At 39.4% G+C, this 20,483-nt stretch overlaps 1 protein-coding gene across 1 annotated transcript in view; it reads right to left on the reverse strand.

Annotated features, from left to right (window-relative positions):
- Positions 1 to 20,483, reverse strand: part of ABCA9 (ATP binding cassette subfamily A member 9) — a 62,329-nt gene that overhangs the window by 26,772 nt on the left and 15,074 nt on the right. The window contains exons 12-22 of the mRNA XM_039229787.1: positions 19,237 to 19,347; positions 18,422 to 18,597; positions 17,755 to 17,874; positions 17,402 to 17,540; positions 16,488 to 16,578; positions 13,348 to 13,487; positions 10,401 to 10,520; positions 7,799 to 7,997; positions 5,843 to 6,009; positions 5,073 to 5,206; positions 1,080 to 1,217 (exon numbers count right to left, since the gene is read on the reverse strand). Coding sequence (XP_039085718.1) covers positions 1,080 to 1,217; positions 5,073 to 5,206; positions 5,843 to 6,009; positions 7,799 to 7,997; positions 10,401 to 10,520; positions 13,348 to 13,487; positions 16,488 to 16,578; positions 17,402 to 17,540; positions 17,755 to 17,874; positions 18,422 to 18,597; positions 19,237 to 19,347 — 1,535 coding nt within the window. The remainder of the gene's footprint in view (positions 1 to 1,079; positions 1,218 to 5,072; positions 5,207 to 5,842; positions 6,010 to 7,798; positions 7,998 to 10,400; positions 10,521 to 13,347; positions 13,488 to 16,487; positions 16,579 to 17,401; positions 17,541 to 17,754; positions 17,875 to 18,421; positions 18,598 to 19,236; positions 19,348 to 20,483) is intronic.

Genomic DNA, 20,483 nt, shown 5'->3' on the forward strand with positions numbered 1-20,483 from the left:
GCATGAGCAGGGGAGAGGCAGAAAGAGAGGGAGCAAGACAGAATCCCCATGCTGACAGTGCAGAGCCTGATGCAGGGCTCGAACTCACAAACTGTGAGATCATGATCTGAGCCAAAATCAAGAGCTGGACACTTAACCAACTGAGTCACCAGGCACCCTCAAGGAAATTATATTTTAAATAAGAACTGCTTCTAGTTCTAATTCAATCTGTCCTCCGATCCAGTCAAAGCTGAATGTTCTTTAATGGAAACTTGTTGTATTCCCAAGAAAAATAATATTAAGAGCAATTGTGTTAATAAGAGCAATTTACTGAGTGCCTGTGGTTTTCTATGTTTATGTGCTTATTATGAATCTTTAAAATAACTCAGTCAACTGAACCTGGTGCTTACAATGCCTTATTTACTTCTTAAGAAACCTTGTGATGAAAATTTTTATCTGTATTTTTCTGTGGATTGCTGAACCAAAGGCTACAGAAGTCAAGTTGTTAAGAAGTCCACATAGTTTGTCCTTTAAGACACTGGCTGTTTTAATGAGGTCTCATTACCTAGTGCCACAGATGGTGACAGATCTAAGAGGAAAAGCCATCATTTCTTTCTCCCAATTAATTATATTTTCTGTTGTTCCATCGACTCTAAGCCACCCAATTCAGGTTGCAATGTTACATAATCATTGTTAGATAGCGTGTGTATGTATATGTGTGTGTGTGTATAAATGCAGAAATGTTAACGATATACATGTAAAACATACATGTATTCAAGGACAAGTTCACAAAAATTAACATGATGTTGGGGCGCCTGGGGGGCTCAGTCGATTAAGCGTCTGACTCTTGATTTTGGCTCAGGTCATGATCTCAGTTTGTGAGACTGTGTTCTGTGATGGACCCTGTGCTGACAGCACAGAGCCTGCTTGGGATTCTCTCTCTCTCTCTCTTTCCTCTCTGCTCCGCCCCTGCTTGTGCTCTCTCTCTCTCAAAATATTAAATAAACATTATTTTAAAAACTCCATATTATGTAAGCATTTCAAGTGTCTTCCTGAAAACTTCTTAGGGCTCGAGATAAGAGAGGAACTATTATACTTACTTCAAAATATGTGCTTCTGTCCGTCTGAATGCGTTCTGAAGAATTCAAAATTCCAAGTAGCCCATTGCTGATGACACCCATGAGGACAGGAAAGCAATTCAGCCGTTTGGTATTACACGCTATTGAGAATCTGTGACCCTGAAATATAACAAACATGCATCCTAAGTCCTCAGGAAGCAAACACAAAATTTAATGAAGGGATATGGTAGAAAATCATTGGAATTGTTAACAGTACAAGCAAGCTAAGGCTCTGGCTGTGGTTCATATCCCCATTCGTCATATTATTTGATTCATTTCCGATACACCATGAGGTCTTTCTCTGCTCTTTCCTGGCCATAGCATCGGCCAGGTGGCTGTTTATGCCTCAATTCTCACAAAACAAAACACCTCAGGTGATTTTTAGCAACAACACCATAAAACTTCACAGAGCAATGTTTCTTTAACATGATAGTAGGCTTTCTTTCAAAGTGTGATACATTCATTTTATAAATTAAGAATGTGTGGGAATACTACATGGCAATGAGAAAGAATGAAATCTGGCCATGTGTTATGCTGAGCGAAATAAGTCAGGCAGAGAAGGACAGATACAATATGTTTGCACGTATAGGAGGATTAGGAGGAACTTAACGGAGGACCTTAGGGGAGAAGAAGGGGGGAAGCGGGGGGAGAGGGAGGCAAACCATGAAAGACTCTTGAATGTTGAGAACAAACTGAGTACTGATGGGTATGGCGGAGAGGGGAGGGGGAGTGACGGGCATGGACGAGGGCACTTGTGGGGATGAGCACTGGGTGTTGTATGGAAACCAACATGACAATAAACTATTAAAACAATTAAGAATGTGTGGATACTTGGAAGTAGAAGGCAGGTGGCTCTTGTAATGAAAACATAGGCTTTCACAAATGCGGACCATGCAGTAGCACTGTTGCATGTAAATTCTCTTTTAAAATGACATTTTAAAATCATTTCACTGTGTATGTCATTCAAGTCATTATATTGAACACCTTAAACTTATACGGTTCTGTGTATCAATTGTATCTTAATAAAATGGGGAAAACATACAGTAAAATAAGTGTTACATCGATATCTATCTTTTATAAACCATAGGACATATATATATACATATATATAACATAATTACTAACCCCCCAAATAAAAAGGATATATAGGTTGGGGCACCTGGGTGGCTCAGTCAGTTGAGTGTCCGACTTCGGCTCAGGTCATGATCTCACAGTTCGTGAGTTTGAGCCTCGTGTCGGACTCTGTGCTCTCAGTGCGGGGTCCTGCTCTGGGTCCTCTGTCCTCCTCTCCCCCCCTCCACTTGTGTGCATGCTCTCTCTCTCTCTCTCAAAAATAAATATTTTTAAAAATCCGGAAAATAGAATACAAGTAAATTATTATTTGGGCATGCAGTTTTGCAATCATAAATAAATCATGTGAATTGTATATAATTACTTAAAGCAATGTTTATTGCTATAAAGAATGCCATTTCTTTATTTTTTTTAATATTTTTATTTATTTCTAGGAGAGAGAGAGAGAGAGACAGCATGAGCAGAGGAGGGTCAGAGAGAGAGGGAGACACAGACTCTGAAACAGGCTCCAGGCTCTGAGCTGGCAGTCAGCACACAGCCCGATGCGGGCTCGAACCCACAAACCGCGAGATCATGACCTAAGCGAAAGTCGGACGCTTAACCAACTAAGCCACCCAGGCGCCCCAGAATGCCATTTCTTTAAAACTGTTTTTCTGAGCACACTGGTAACTAACCTGATTAAGACATACCAAGAACTAGTTTGATCCAAGGTAATTTCTATTAAATTTTTTTTTAAGTTTATTTGTTATTTATTTTGAAAGAGATGGATAGAGCGAATGGGAGAGGGGCAGAGACTGAGGGGGACAGAGGATCCGAAGCAGGAGTTTTGCACTGACAGCAGAGAGCCCGATGTGGGGCTCAATTTCAAGAATCATGACATCATGACCTGAGCTGAAGTCAGACGCTCAACCAACTGAGCCACCCAGGAGCCCCAAATACTTTTTTAAAGTTCGTTTACTTATTTTTGAGAGAGAGAGAGAAAGAGTACAAGTGGGGGAGAGGCAGAGAGAGAGAGGAAGACAGTATCTAAAGCAGGCTTCAGGCTCTGAGCTGTCAGCACAGAGCCCAATGGGAGGCTCAAACCACAAACTGGAGATCATGACTTGAGCCAAAGCTGGACGCTTAACTGACTGAGCCACCCAGGTGCCCTGAAGGTATTTTTTTTTTTTTTAATTTTCAATGTTTTATTTCTGAGAGAGAGACAGCGTGAGCAGAGGAGGGTCAGAGAGAGAGGGAGACACAGAATCTAAAACAGGCTCCAGGCTCTAAGCTCGCTGTCAGCACAGAGCCCGACGCGGGGCTCGAACCCACAAACTGCGAGATCATGACCTGAGCCAAAGTCAGCTGCCCAGCCGACTGAGCCACCCAGGCGCCCCGGTAACTTTTAACTTTATTATTGAAATGGAAATCATTTCTGAAAGTTAGCTCTCTGCCAAGTTGCGAATGGTCAAGCTTTGTGACAATTACGTGCTGTGATTTATATGTATAATTTTGTCTTGTCATCTTTTTTCATTTGTCTACCACAGGGATCTCTTCCCAAATTCCCACAGGGTCTGGGCAGATAATATACCTAAGTGAAGCAGCAGCGTGGAGATAACAGTATACAGACGAGTGAAGTCCAAGTCTAAATTTGGTAACTGTTTTGCAATTCTAAATGCAGACTGCCAGGATTACCCATGGAGGGGTTTTTCAAGAGACGCCAGAAATTTCAATTAAAAAAAATTTTTAATGGTTCTTTATTTTTGAGAGAGACAGAGAGACAGAGCACAAGCCTGGGAGGAACAGAGAGAGAGGGAGACACGAATCTGAAGCAGGCTTCAGGCTCTGAGCTATCCGCACAGAGCTAGATGTGGGGCCTGGACCCATGAGCCATGAGATCATGACCTGAGCCAAAGTCAGCCACTTAACTGACTGAGCCACCCAGGCACGCCATAGAAAGTTCACTTTTTATATGAAATACACCAATCTTGCCAAATACACCAATTGCCAAATAAGGCTGTCTTTCTCAAACTTCAATAAGCATACTAACCTCCTGCAGATCTTAAGTGCAGATGCTCAGTAAGTGTGGAGTGGGGTTTCAGAGTCTGCGTTTCTTTTTTTTTTTTTAATAAAAAAATTGTTTTTTACATTTATTTATTTTTGAGAGACAGAGCACAAGTGGGGGAGGGGCAGAGAGAGAAGGACACAGATTCTGAAGCAAGCTCCAGGCTCTGAGCTGCCAGCACAGAGCCCGAAGTGATACAGGGCTCGAGCTCACAAACTGTGAGATCATGACCTGAGCCAAAGTCAGATGCTTAACTGACTGAGCCACCCAGGTGTCCCCAAGTCTGCACTTCAAACGAGCGCCTAAGTAATCTGCTGATGCTGATTCATGAACTGCAAGTTGCAGGAAATGAAGGCTTTTTTAAAAAAATATCAGATAGCTGAGCATAAATACTTACCTGAAGATCTGACCCATTTGTAGAGTTTAGCAAGTAAGACTTGAGCTTTTTCCCCATAAAAATACACAAAAGTCTACTGCAAAAATTGAGAACTGATTTTTTTCTGAATGAAACTGAAGTTCATAATACATATTAATCAGATTTATTATTAGAGGATTCATCAGAATGTCATTTGAGTGGAAATCCAATTGAGAATATGATTTAAATTACTGAGTATAACGGAACACAGCGGACGATAAGATTTAAACTCATTATGAGTAGCAGCAGCACATACCATTTAATAAGGAATGAAATCAAACAGCATTTCATTATGTTATTGTATATATAATTATAGTACAGCTTCTCCTCTAAAAATGAGATCTATCCCATCTGTTTGTGTTAAATTGGCCTTTCATGTCAGTTGTTACGTGTGATTCAAATGGCATTCGTACCCCATCTTTGGTGAGCTCAGCACCCAGCATACCTTGTCATCACCTGACACAGTGATAGCACCATTGTATGATGGCTCGTTTGGGCCATTTCTAGTTCCAAAGGCATCCACTTCCAAAGCTATGTTCTGTCGCTTCAGTGAATGTATAAAGTTATCAATGCTTGACCCTACCAGGAAGGTAAAAATCAAAAGAAGCAAAAGTGAAGTAAAACAATGGTCAAGTAACACTAAAAAACAAAAACAAAAACAACTAAACTAAATGATGTCACCCAAAGCGTACCATAATAGCCGACTAAGGATTTCCTTAGAAAGGCATCATTGATGATGTGATACCCAAATCCATTCTGATGTCAAAACCATGACAAGATGACTTTACCTCGAGCCTAGCCATTTACATATAATTTCTGTTCATGTAGAAATACTATTTAAAATTAACATTATAATTCTTAAAGATCTTCGATGTTCTTAGAAATTTAGAACAGATGCTTTCCTAGACCCCAAGAATGCATAGTGCTTAAAGAATGTTATGGAAAGACCTCAAAGATCAGTCAGTGATTTACCAACAACCCCTTTTGTTGCTCGGCGCAGTACACGTTAGGATTCAAGTTAACCTTGCAAAAACGTGTACCTAAAACAAACTCCCCAGTCTTGAATTTTTCATATTTTAAATTAATTGCTTGCTTGGCCTCATATGTGTTTTCTAAAACATACAGAGTTTATTTGTCCCCCTCATGGTTTATGCTGTCTGGGGAATCTCTTGACAGGAGCAACATTGAAAAGTGACATTTTAGCCTCATGTTTACCTGTTTTATTGATGACCAGTAAGAGCGTCAGAGGAGCTTGAGGTGGCTGTCCCGGAGAGAGGAAGTACATGTCAGGAGTCAGTCCCCAAGAATAGCTTTTTTGATATAACTCATAGAACAGATGTCCCAAAAGCTGAGGGCAAAAGCTGATGCCAAAAAGCAGTAATCTGCATGGAGGAAAATGTAAAAGAAAAAAATTCATCTATAGCAACTTTTGTAGACTTTTGGGTAGATAATGGATATTATAATAGAAATAAATTATAAACACTAACCAAACAAATGAATCATGCTTCCCGCCTCCTTCCCATTTCTTCTTTCTAGAATGAAATGGCTTCTACATCTCTATGCTTGGTCTTTCTATCTCTCTAAATGCCTCCACCTCCCAGCCTTTCCCTTTGGGAAGTGTCATTCAAGCTCATGATGTTGGCTGCGTAGGACTCTTATTTATCTTTGAGAGAGACCGGAAGAGGGGGACAGGGGATCTGAAGCGGGCTCACTGACAGCAGAGTCCCCTGCTGGGCTCGAGCTCAAGAACCATGAGATCACAACCTGCGCCAAAGTTGGACGCTCAAGTGACAGAGTCACCCAGGCGCCCTTGGCTGAGTGGGACTCTTAAATCTCTCTCTGATTCCCACTTCACCCTCTGCTTGCATTTTGCATTTCTTCCTTTCTCTGGACCACTGCTTGCCGGCATGTCACCAGCACCCTGGCATATTACTACACTGAATCTTTCCCCCTCCTGTTCCCAATGACAACGTTGTCTCATAAACCCTCCAAGTTCCAAGGACCAATCATTTCCCACTCCTTTGTCTCTGTGAAAGTCCCTTTTCTGAATGCTTGAAAATGTCTATCGTATCATCATTATTACGGGCCTAAAAACATCTTCTCTTCCACTTTTCCAGTTTGGACCTTAATGATCTCCTTCCTGACCTCTTGCAATATTGTCCTTAATGACTGTTTTCCTGGTCTCCAGGGTCTACTATTTCCAAACCATTTTGTGCTGCTGTTGCCCAATTAGGTTCCCTGGCAATCTGTTCTAACGAAGTCAATCACCTTTTCAAGTAAAACATAAAATGTCAGTATTTCCTCATTATTCACAAAGCCCAACTCCTCAGGTATATGTAATATGTTATCAAAATTATTTTTACTTTTCCGTGTGCTTTATGTTGCAATTCACTCAAATTGATAACAATTCTTTTGACCTTTTAGGTGTCTCCAGACTCAGGACCTCCCCCTCTGCCTGAATTTCCATCCTCGTTTCTTTCCTTAGCTAACCGTTACACTTTCCTAGGCCAGATTCAGTTTCTCCCTCACAGAACATTATTTTTTCTGATGCCCATATTGGGACATAATCTTTCTCATAGTGAATGCTCTGGTTGCCAGTATTGTCTAATTTGTACTGTAATTTTTAGTACTTCTAATCACCCCCAGGAGCTAGATCTCATGCCTGATTTATTTTGATAAGTGTTACAGATACGTAATGTAGCGTGTTATGCAGAGGTGCTAACAAATACTTTTTTCAATGAATGAGTCCTACCTGCAGAGTAGGGGTTTTTTCAAGGAAGTATTACTCAATGAAGAGCCTGAAGCTACAGAGAAATGTGTGAACCATGAGGAGGGTTCCAGACAGTGGCATGAAGCCTTGGCTAAGATAAAGGCTGGCCCAGAGCTCTTTGGGTAAAGAGGTAAGTTTGGGGGATGGGACCTACATGCTAACTTCCATGCTTTTGAAACACGATTTCAACCCTTTGATAAGAGCAGATTCTTATCTGTGCGAACTTAGCAGAGAAAGCCTAAACTTTACCTGGTTTAGTGACATACCCATCAAAACAATTAGGAATTGTTTTCTGGGTTATAAAAGACCATTAGTACTGGAATTAACCTCAGAAGTTTTCCTTTGTTTTTCTTTATTTTGAGAGCGCTGATGAAACATATCTGAAACACTCAGGTACTCACATGGTCAACAGCGATTTTTTTTCACCCTTTAACTTGAGGAAGCGGACTTTTGCTATTGCACAGAGCTGCTGCCTCCAGAGGGCCAGGCCACTGATTAATTTCTTTGTTTCACTGAAGGAAGACAAGACTTGTGCTAACTCAACAAGGCTTCCTGTGTCCTTTGTCCTAGGACTTTGTAACTCTCCCCCAATTCCAGTATCTGTAAAACATAGAGGCAGGAATTTATAATGTGTCATTTTAGATGTGCTTTACTTATATTTTTCTCTGACCGTATCTTTTCACCAAAAGGTGTCAGAGTAGAAATCTTGGGCAAAAGGGGCGCCTGGGTGGCTTAGTCGGTTAAGCGTCCCGACTTTCGCTTAGGTCATGATCTCGCACTTTGTGGGTTCGAGCCCCGTGTCGGGCTCTGTGCTGACTGCCAGCCCAGAGCTTGGAGCCTGTTTCAGAGTCTGTCACTCCCTCTCTCTCTGACCTTCCCCTGCTCACGCTGTCTCTCTCTCTCTCTCTCCTAGAAATAAATAAAACATTAAAAAAAAAAAGAAATCTTGGGCAAAAATGTGAATAACCTAAGTCATGGCATTACTAGAGCAACTTAAAAAAATTTTTTTAATGTTTATTTACTTTTGGGGGGGGAGTTTCAGAGGGGGGGTGGCACATAATCCAAAGCAGGTTCCAGACTCTGAACAGTCCACACAGAGCCCATTGTGGGGCTTGAACTCATGAACTGTGAGATCATGTCCTGAGCCAAAGCCTGACACTTAATGCACTGAGACACCCAGGCACCCCTAGAGCAACTTTTAAAGGAAACAAAGCCAAAAAAAAAAAAAAAAAAAAAAAAAAAAAAAAAAAAAAAAAAAAAAAAAAAAAAAAAAAAAAAAAAAAAAAAAAAAAAAAAAAAAAAAAANGAAACAAAGCAAAAATAAATAAATAAATAAATAAATAAATAAATAAATAAATACGGTCTAATACAAGAAGAAAAACTAATGACATAATAAAAGAAATCTTGTATTTTCTTTTATTTAAAAAACTTTTTTTAATCTTTGTTTATTTTTGTGAGAGAAATAGAGTGTGAGTGAGGGAGGAACAGAGAGAGAGGGAGACACAGAATCTGAAGCAGCTCCAGGCTCTGAGCTGTCAGCACAGAGCTGGAAATGGGGCTCGAACACAGACTATAAGATCATGACCTGAGCCAAAGTCAGACACTTAACTGACCAAGCCACCCAGATGTCCTTTTTATTTTCTTAAAAAAAAAAAAAAAAAAAAAAAAAGCTTTGTGTCTACAGCTTTAAAGGATTTAATTCATTCTAAGGAAACCCATGAAAAGAAATCCATATTTAGCCTAGAAAAATCTACTCATTGCAAAAGATAAGCTATCTTAGTACTTCTGACTGAGGTGAAAAAGCTGGTATACATAGGACCTTCTCAATTCCCCTCCAACAATATGAAATTGGCAGAGACAATACTTTTTTTAGTAGCCATGGTTGAAAATTTAAAAAAAAAGTGACCTCTTTCGGAAGACAAGCCTGGAGAAACTGATATACTCTAGACTTTTAGAAAGTGATAATATATGTCTATTAAAAGTTAAGTATAATCAAAAGTATATAACTTCAAAAATGGATAAAAGAGAAAAAGAGTTTGATTTTTAAGTTTATTTATTTATTTTAATGGGGGGGTGGAAGAGAGAGGGAGAGAGAATCCCAAGTGGGCTCTGAGCTAACAGCAGAGGTTGAACTCATGAACTGTGAGATCATGACTTGAGCTGAAGTCTAGAGTCAGATGCTTATCTGACTCAGTCACCCAGGCCTCCTGATTTTTTTTTAAGTTTATTTATTTATTTTTGAGAGAGAGAGAGAGAAAGAGAAAATGCATGTAGGAGGAGAGAAGGGGCAAAGAGACAGGGAGAGACAGAATCCCAAGCAGGCTCCACACTCTCAGCCTGGAGCCCACGCATGGCTTGATCTCATAACCGTGAGATCATGACCTGAGTTGAAATCAAGAGTCTGAGGCTTAATTGACTGAGTCATCCAGGTGCCCCAAGAAAGAGGTATTTTTAAAAACCCACTCAATCAATAAAAAAAGAAAATGAAAAAAATAAAAGAACATAGCAAAGAGTAAACCAAGTAGGATGATACATAAATTAGAAGTAAGGAATTGTCTTAGATTAAGTAGAGAGGACTTTCCAAGGAATGCTAATTATTCTCACAGCAAATCTTCTGACAACAACAATGGAACCTGAAGACATTGGAATGATTTTCTCAAAATGATACAAGAAAAGTAACTGTCAACGTACAATTCTAATTTTCTTTTCCCTGTGGCTCTTAGATTACAGACTTATTGTCTGCTCCATGAGGATCTAGTCTCATGCCTTGCTATAGCTCACACCCTTAATAAAATAAGGAATTCAAGAGGGGGGCCAGCATTGAGAGACAAGGGAAGAAGGAGGCAGAAGAAATACATCTCTATTCTACTCTAAGTTTTCTCTAGACCAGACTGAATCAGAACAGCTCCAAAACCATATAACCTCATCATTCAAAGTGTATTTTCAAGATAGGATATTCTACAGAAAGATGAAATTAAAGCTTCTTTTTTTTCCCTTTTTTACCTGATTCACCAATAGCTGATTTCCCTTCTAATTTCAAGAATACCTCATTCAGTGTTGTCATGGAAACTCCATAATTCTCAATGCCCTGGTTAGAGCATCTATCGAGATCCCTGTAAAGATCTAAAAGTGAGCACAAGAATATATTAAAAACATAATGTGTTATGAGATAGAGAATAGCTATATATTTCAACAACAGAACACATGTGTGATAGGCCAAAAGCATTCATAAGAAACAGCTATGGTACAGACATTCCCTTATTTCTAAAATAACCTATACAACGTGTTTTTGTGTCTTGGGTACAAAATTGTAAACATCTATGTTTCATTCTTAGAAAACTACATATGCAGCGTTCTTTAAAAAAATATTATGTTTTATTTAAAATTAATTCTGTTTGATTACAGGGAGTATAATAAAGTGACTGAATGCTGTGTACCTCCCACAAATCCATATGTTGAAACCCTACCCTCCAGTGTGATGGCAGTAGGAGGTGGGGGGCTTTGCAAGGGAATTAGGATCAGATTGGGTCCTGAGGGTGGTACTTTCAGAAATGGGATTTGTGCCTTTGAAAGAGTCACAAGGAAGCTGGCTTCGTCTTCCTGCTCCCTGCCATGTTGCTCCATGACGTCAGCACTCTGCAACCGCCAAAATGTATCTCATTGGCACCCAACTGTACCGGAACCCAGATCTGACACCTCCCAGCCTACAGAGCTGTGAAAAATAAGTGTCTGTTGTTTGTAAGCACCCAGTCTATGGTTCATGTTACAACAACTCAAACTGACTAAGGTAGGAAATGTCCAATCCTAAAACCCCATTAATTCAGGAATATTATTCCATAAACTGTGAGAAGAATGCTCTTAGGAATAACTGGTAGGAGTTTAATAACAAATGCAAAGGAACTAATGTTTGTAGAAATAATTACGTGCTATGCAATCATCCCTAGTTTAAAAAAAAGTATAAATTAAAGGAAAAGACAAAGTATGCATGTAACTTTGCATTCACTCTGTCTCTCTTTTCCAGCTTCTGGCCATGATATGAAGTTTACATAGAGTCCTCAAAGAAGGTAGGTGTGTCTTTATAGGGATTTTAAAGGTTGCTTTTTTTTTTTTTTTAAGCTACTGGTAATAATTTTGGGGTAGTTGGGTAGTTGGGAAGTAGAATAAAAGATAATTCAAATATTGGGAGAAATGAAAGTTTTGTTTTTTAAGAGGCTTTTAAATACTGAGAGCAAACAGGGTTGATGGGGGTGGGGGGAGGGGAAAAGGGGTGATGGGGATGGAGGAGGGCACTTGTTGGGATGAGCACTGGGTGTTATATGGAAACTAGACAATAAACTATATTAATTTTTTTTTTAAAAAACATGGACCACTTGGGTTTGTGGGCTTCATAAAGATTTCTGTTTGCTTAAGTATACATGTATCAGACATGGTATGTGCATGGAACAGTTACTTCACTGATTCTAAGTTAAATATATTTCATCATTTCTCAACATATTTGAAATGAGCATGTTTCATGAAATGCTGGCGCGTCGTTTTATTTTTTTATTTTTATTTTTGTCTTGTTTATTTATTTATTTTTAAATTTATTCTCAAGTGAGCTAACATACAATGTGGCCTTGGCTTCAGGAGCGGATTCCTGTGATTCAGCACTTACATGGAACACCAACTGCTCCTCCCGACAAGTGCCCTCCTCAATGCCCACCTCCCATATACCCCACCCCTCAACCCCCCTACCTCCATCAGCCCTCAGTTTGTTCTCTGTGTTTGAGAGTCTCTTATGATTTACCTCCTTCTCTGTTTTTATCTTATGTTTCCTTCCTTTCCCCTGTGGTCGTCTGTGCCAGCACTACTTCCTTCTGTGTCTTTCTTGGCAGCATCTCTCAGACCTGAGGCTGTTTTAGACTTTGTGAGCTACTATAGGTTCTATGTCAGGCATTATTCCAGGTGCTGTGTTTATATTTAATATTTTAACAATTTAAATATATAATCATCTAATCCTCATAACCGAGGAACTATAAAGCTCAGACTATCATTATCCAAATGATAATGGATAAATTATCATTTATCCACTTACAAATAAGGAAACTGAGGTACCGAAAAGTAATATAACCTGCCCAGGATAATGGAGCTAATAACAGCCTTGCTGGGATTCGAATCTCCCCAGTCTGACTGTAGAATTCCAGCTTTCAACCACTGCACTCTACTGTCTGGTGCGGTATCTCCATATTAACCATGATTATTATGGCAGGTGTATTGATTCAAGCAGGTAGCAACAGAGCCAGTAACCTCCATTAAAAGTTGGCAAACCCCTTGAAGTGCAAATACACACATATTTATTTTACACTTTAAAAACGCAATCTACCTCAAAACTCTTGGCAAATAAATGCACATTGAGAGACCAGACAGAAAAGTGAGAACAGCAATGAGCTTCTGGGCCTTTGTACTTGCAGCCAAGTTGTGAATTTAGAATGTTTGGTCACATGCAGGTGGATCGTAATTACTATTCAGTTAACTTAGATTATAACCTTGTGTTATGGTGTTGATAATAAAACCATCTATCTACATAGAGCATGCCACTCCCTTAGCTCCCATTCAGAACTCTATGCTCTTTTCACAGGCCTTTGTCCGGACCACACTCTCTCCTTCGGTCCTGAAACAAATGTCCTAAGTATTCCTAATTTTACCTGGATATTCTCCTGCTATAGGAAGTACAGATCTTAACTGCACATATTGCCATTTGAAGCATATTTAGCATCTTTTGGTTCAGCTTACTCATCGGTGACCTGGGGATGTCAGGGGCTAATATGAGCAGTGACTTTGGGGAACATGAAATGATTAATGCACAGTTCCATGCACTTAGCAAGCCTAAAGACGTCAGCCATCATTCTTAATGCCACTGTTATTGTTAGCAACATCATTAAAAATCATCAAGGTCTCTACGTTCTGTTACCTGGAAACTTGTTTGTCCTTTCCAAGGGCAAAATATATACAAGCTTTTCTTCACTTTGTGCTGTTAATTTGGCATCAGGGATGTGCTGTTTAACAAGTGATGTTACACTGTCTGGATCACACATTTCATTCAGATGCAAACTGACATTTAAAAAGAGTGTGTTAAAGCCATTTTTATCCACCACCATCTCTACAAACAATTGTAGCATGTTTGTCACAATATTTATGAGACAAAAATATATATGCATATAGTATAATAGAATAAGCAAGCCTTAAAAATATATAGTCCAAATATAGTCCACAGTAATATAGTCCAAACTGTATAATCTAGAGGCACTAGTGTTAGAAATAATAACTCAAGGATTATTGTTTGGAGGAAAGAGATATATCAGCTAGATGTTGGCTGGGGGGAGGTGGGAGAAATGCCTGATTTGGTCTCCATCTATCCAAAAGTTCTGTTTTGCATTTTCCCTCTGCATTAAAGGGGGCTTTGCTAAAACTATGAACATGGTGAAAACAAAGTCAGAGGTAGACTGGTACAGTCATTAAGAACGTGGTCCTAATGTCCCACTGATACACATTCCAGAACTCAGGCTTAATGTCTTCTGGCACCTAGTTTCCAAATTTCCATCAAAATTCCATTAAGTTTGCCAATACTCAGCTCTCATAGAATCTCGAAAGACAGACTAAAATCAAGTATGCATGTGATCATACCGAGACTTGCACCGAGTAAACTCTGAATATGTTAGCTAATTTTATCTTTTTTTTTGGTCCAAAAATTATTCAAGTAAAAGCTGATCTGTCTTTGTGGTGAGAACAATAAAATTCTTCATGAATCATTGGGTTATATTTATTAAAAAATTTTTAAATGTTTTACTTATTTTAGAGAGAGAGAGAAAGAGAGAAAGAGAGAAAGAGAGAAAGAGAGAAAGAAAGAAAGAAAGAAAGAAAGAAAGAAAGAAAGAAAGAAACAGCATGAGTGGGAAGGGTTAGAGAGAGAGACACAGAATCTGAAAGAGGCTGCAGGCTCTGAGCTGTCAGCACAGAGCCCAACATGGGACTCAAACCCGTGAACCTCAAGATCATGACCCAAGCCAAAGTCAGATGCTTATTGGACTGAGCCACATAGGTGCCCCATCACTGGATTTTAGAAACACCATTATTAGTCACACTCATCAAAATTTACTGAGGCTACGGAATGGTGAGGGCATCATAGTTGACTTTGATGACATAAACCTAAAAAATCCATTTTAGATAAAACTATTCTGTGTTTCCAAGGCCCTATGTGATATGCTATCCAGGATCCCAAACAGAAAGATTACAGTACATTCCCTAGAGGAGTTTGGAACATAACAGTAATATAAAGCACCAAAGTATAGAAGTAAATGAGGGAGGGGCGCCTGGGTAGCTTAGTCAGTTAAGCGTCCGACTTTCGCTTAGGTCATGATCTCGCGGTTCGTGGGTTCGAGCCCCGCGTCGGGCTCTGCGCTGACAGTCAGCTCAGAGCCTGGAGCCTGTTTCAGTCTGTGACTCCCTCTCTCACTGACCCTCCCCTGCTCACGCTGTCTCTCTCTCTCCTAGAAATAAATAAAAATATTAAAAAAAAAGAAGTAAATGAGGGAAATTGAGCTAAGTCAGTTAAACACTTAGCACCTTGTCAAGCATTCATTTATTCAGTATTTTTAGCCTTTACTGCAATGTGGGTATTATTACCACTATTACATCAATGAAATTACTGAGGATCAAAGAAGTTAATTAAATTGCCTAAGGCAACAATTCAAAATAGTGTTTTCAGGGCTCCAGAAAAGATAACGCTTATTAAGGAGAAAATATTCAAAAAAGAAATTTCAAGAATGGATAAGATTTGGGGGTGCCTGGTGGCTCAGTCGATTAAGCATCCAACTTCACTTAGGCTCAGGTCATGTTCTCATAGTTCATGAGTTCAGGTCCTGCATCAGGCTCCTTGTGCTGACAGTACAGAGCCTGCTTGGGATTCTCTCTCTCCCCCTCTCTCTCTGCTCCTCCTGTATGTGCTTTCTCTCTCTTTGTCTCTCTTAAAATAAATAAATAAACTTAAAAAAAAGAATGGATAAGATTTGAACTTGGTTAAAATGGGTTGGAGGAGGACATTGCAAACAGACATCCTACTTTAAGCAGAGGAAGACAACAAAATCATGGAACATACTTAGAAAACAGCAAGTGATTCAGTTTATTTATTTATTTATTTTGTAAGTAGTCTTTGTGCTCAGCATGGAGCCTAATGTGGGGCTTAAAGTCACAACCGCAAGATCAAGACCTAAGCTGAGATCAAGAGTTGGACACTTAACTGACTGAGCCATCCAGGTGTCCCACAGTGGTTCATTTTAGTTGGAAGGTACTGACTTGATTAGATTAGACTAAGTAGTCATGATGGGATGGTAGATTTGATCAGGTGAAACACTCAGACTAAATAATGGAGGGAACTTAACCACATTTAACCCCTGAGGATGAAGTGATTTAAATTATGTTTTAGGAAATATTAATATTTTAGTGGGAAGTATAGGAAGAGATTCATATCACATCTATAATCTTATTCTACCACTTATAAATGATGTGAGATTGGGCAGATTATTAAAACTCTCTAACATGTCAGAGGCTAATAATACTATCTTCTTGCAGTTATCTGAGGGATTAAATAAGATTATATGAATATTCCTTCCATAAATTATCTTAGCAAGAACCTAGAATTTAGCCAACATGGAATAAGTGATAGACATTACTAAATAACGATCGAATTATTATCAGGAAGAGAAGGAGATAGAAAGGAATGAGGGAGAAGATGAAGTCAAGGGGAACAGAGAGGAGACTACTGAAATCGTCACAATGAACGAAAGTAAGCCTTGGAAGAATGATGAGAAAGGGCTGGAATATCGCTAAATTTCTCTTTGCAAGTGATGCGTTTAAACGTAAGCGACTCATCCTTCTATTCTCCGTGTCTACAATCCCACCTGTCCTTCAGCTAAGAAAGATCGGTTGTGGATTCATTCTAACACAGCTCTCTTGAACTGGTCTTCATAATTTTCTAGCCTTCTCTAACTTACTCACACTGAGATCTCCTAGCCCTGATATATTTCAACATTTCCCCCACAATACAGGCTGTACCTTAAATGGTAGCCGATGCCCCACTTTTTCTTCAGGAATAGAGAAGAGCCTGCACACTTCAGCTTCCCGTTGGATATAAATACCTTCCTATCTAAGCAGAAAAGAAAAACAGTAAGTTGCATTAAGAGGTAATTCTCTCGTTGTTTATCAAAGAACAAATCCATCAATAAATAATGTATTTCAGGAGCGTGACCCACTCAAATATTTGCATCTATTTCTGGTCATAGATAAGCCAGTTGCATTGTCCTCCAATAACTAAAATGATATGTCAGTTTTTTCTCTAGTCTCTTTAAATATTTTTTTCTTTTTTTTAATGTTTTATTTATTTCTGAGAGAGAGAGAGAGAGAGAGAGAGAGACAGCGTGAGCAGGGGAGGGGCAGAGAGAGAGGGAGACACAGAATCCGAAGCAGGCTCCAGGCTCTGAGCTGTCAGCACAGACCCCTACGTGGGGCTTGAACCCATGAACCGTGAGATTATGACCTGAGCCGAAGTCGGAGGCATAACGGACTGAGCCACCCAGGTACCTCATATTCTCTATACTGAATAAAACAGAAGATATATTTAAGAATATGCTATGTATTTACAACGAATGAGTTACTTTGCAAGAGGTTCCGAATACATCTAGGGGACAATGTACATGGACATGTGGACACTCAAATGGATGACAGCAGGAGTCTCCTGTCTTGGTTCATGACAGTCACATACATGGCAATTGTGTGGGAATTTATCTACACATATTGCACACAGGTGCCCTAATTTCTCACTAAGATACATGAAAGAAAGTCAAGAACCATGAGGAAATGACATGAATGGAAACTGAGGGCATTAGGCCAAGTGAAATAAGTCAGAGAAAAAGACAAATACTCTGTGATCTCACTTATATGTGGAGCATAAAGAAAAGAAAAATGATTACCCGCCAGAATGTCCGCCTCATCCATAAACTGGGTACTGAAGAGAATGACTCTATCGGATTTCCTCTCTTTTAGAAGGTTCCATACGCGGTGCCTTGAAAGAGGATCTGATCCAGCAGTTGGCTCGTCCAGAAGCAAAACCTGCACCGTAGAGAAATGTAAATCATTTTCCCCTTTTGGGCAAACATTTTTAAAAATGGAATATATGTGTAAATGTATTTGGGCGAAACATCTTAGTACGTAATTTTGCATTTGAATAGTTCTCTTACGTTTACCATTGGCACATGTAGTCCGATTGAATACAGTCGTTCCAGAGTCCTCAAACTCATTCACCAGTGGTTTGGGCCCCACTTACCTGAGGGTTTCCTAAAATGGCAATCCCAAACGTGAGTTTCCTTTTTTGTCCACCACTTAGGTTTTGAGCAAGAATGTCTTGAATATTTTCCATCTCCAAGTCCCTTAAAACTTGTTGTACCTAATCAAAAAAAAAAAAAAAAAAAAAAAAAAAAAAAAAAAAAAAAAAAATCAAAAAAAAAAAAAAAAAAAAAAAAGAAAGAAAGAAAGAAAGAAAGGAAAAGAAAAGAAAGAAAAGAAAAGGATGTTTAGTTCAAAACCCAGCATGTTTGTTATAAAATACTTTTAGGGAGCCTGGGTGGCTCAGTCAAGCATCTGACTTCTGCTCAGGTCATGATCTCATGGTTCGTGGGCTGGAGCCCTGCGTCGGGCTCAGTGCTGACAGCTCTGAGCCTGGCGCCTGCTTCAGATTCCATGTCTCCCTCTCTCTCTGCATCCCCCCCCACTTGCATTCTGTATCTCTCTGTCTCTCAAAAACAAATAAAAATTAAAACAAAACAAAACAACACCCCAAACAAAACAACAACACAATCATTTTGCTGTTCGTTGCAAAGGGCCTTTTGCCCTTTTGATGATGAACCATGTAGAAGTAACACAAATACATTTAGAATTTTGTAGATAAACAATTTCATGTTCATGGCTGTGTGACATCTAATATTTTTCTCTACCTCTTGTTCCACTTCATGTTGCTGAATCCCTTTTATTTTTGCAAAAAGCCTGAGATTTTCTCTCACGGTGAGGAAGCCAAATTGCACATTGGTTTGTGGACAGACTCCAGTGAGCTTTCTCATGGTTTCCAAGTCCGCCATTTCTGAGAGGCTGTGATTATAGCTGGTGACTGAACCTAGAAGCAGAAAAGTTGATGGTCATCATCAGGACAACACTTGACAGCATCAGGAGAACACATCACGCTTCATTTAAGATATTTTAAAGTGAAAAACAATGTATGTCAATCACTAGAATCTTTCATTTTATTTTTTTTCTGAGGGTGGAGAGGTAGAGGGAGAGAGAATCTTAAGCAGTCTCCACACTCAGCTCAGAGCCCGAGGACATCATGGGGCTCAATCTCATGACTCTGGGATCATGACCTGAGCCCAAATCAAGAACTGGATGCTTAACTGACTGAGCCACCCAGGTGCCCCTCACTAGCATCTTATAGGCATATTGTACCTATAAGGAATACACTATTGACTAAAAATGTAATGTTCAAAGTTCACTTGAACCAGTTGGAATGCCAATTGGTAAACATAAAGCTATTTATCTTGAAATATTTAAACGACAGAGATTTTCCTAAAAAAATAGGGCATACATTTATTAAAAGAATAACTTGAAGAAACCTGTAAAACTTTTCTCTTAAGTACTTGAGTGTGACTAGTAGTTAATGAAACTATTAACTATTGAAATTAACCAACAAAACAAATTAGCTAATGAAATGCGCCGTTAAGTCATTTGCCCATGTTCTTGCCCATGATTGTCTTCTCACCTGACGTTGGGGCCGACAGTCCACTGAGAATATTTAACAGTGTCGTTTTTCCAGCTCCACTGTGACCAAGGAGGGCAGTGATCTGGCCTTCATATATGTCAAATACCAGACCTGGCATTATTACAAAAAAAAAAAAAATTCCACTGAGAGTTACATGTTAACTTTATATTCTCCCAAAGTTTTATAATTCCTTTTAGCATGTGCATATTTGGCTACAAGTGTTAAAAATAAATCCATCCCCAAATTCTTTCCTTTAAGATAGTATCTCTTGGGGTCCCTGGGTGGCTCTATCAGTTAAGCGTCCAACTTCAGCTCAGATCACGGTCTCATGATTCAAGCCCCGAGTTGGACTCTGTGCTGACAACTCAGAGCTTGGAGCCTTCCTCGGCTTCTGTGTCTTCTCCTTTCTCTGCCCCTCCCCAGCTCACTCTTTCTTTGTCTCCCTCTCAAAAAATAAATAAAAAACAATAAAAATAAAATAAAATGGTATCTCCCATGATATACATTTTATAGCTGTAGCGTTGTCATGACATATTATTATGTGATTAACAATTTTTTGGAAAAGAGCAGTTTTGTCATTAAAAATTGACTGACAATAATAAAAATCATTTAGGGGCACTTGGGTGGCTCAGTTTGTTAAGCGGCCAACTCTTGACTTCGGCTCAGGTCGTGATCTCATGGTTCATGTGTTCAAGCCCCACATCAGGCTTGGTGCTCTTAGTGCTCATAGTATTGCCCTCTTTCTGCCCCTCCCCTGCCCCTAATCTTTCTTTCTCAAAAATAGATAAATGTTAAAAAAATTTAAAAAATAAAGATCATTTATTAGGACTAGGGAGTGGGATGAGTTAAAATGAAAGTTTATCATGATTCACTTATACATCTTTCGAACCCATAAGGTATCCATGGCACACCCTGACTTTCTAAAATTGTTACATGGTTTTAAAGAAATGTTTATTTATTTTTGAAAGAGAGCGAGAGACAGAGAGTGAACAGGGGAGGAGCAGAGAGAGGGAGACACAGAATCCAAAGCAGGCTCCAGGCTCTGAGATGTCAGCACAGAGCCCGATGTAGGGCTCGAACCCAAAAACCATGAGATCGTGACCTGAGCTGAAGTCAAATGCTTAAGCAACTAAGCCACCCAGGCACACCTAAAATTGTTCTGTGGTTTTTAATATGCCTGGAAGGAAACACGATGTGCTCAAATGGAGGAGAGCGGTGAAATCTGGTATCTCCATGAAGACATGGTC

This window comes from Hyaena hyaena, unplaced genomic scaffold, assembly GCF_003009895.1.
Source record: "Hyaena hyaena isolate Hyena2069 unplaced genomic scaffold, ASM300989v1 scaffold_39, whole genome shotgun sequence".
Classification (NCBI taxonomy): Eukaryota; Metazoa; Chordata; class Mammalia; order Carnivora; family Hyaenidae; genus Hyaena; species Hyaena hyaena.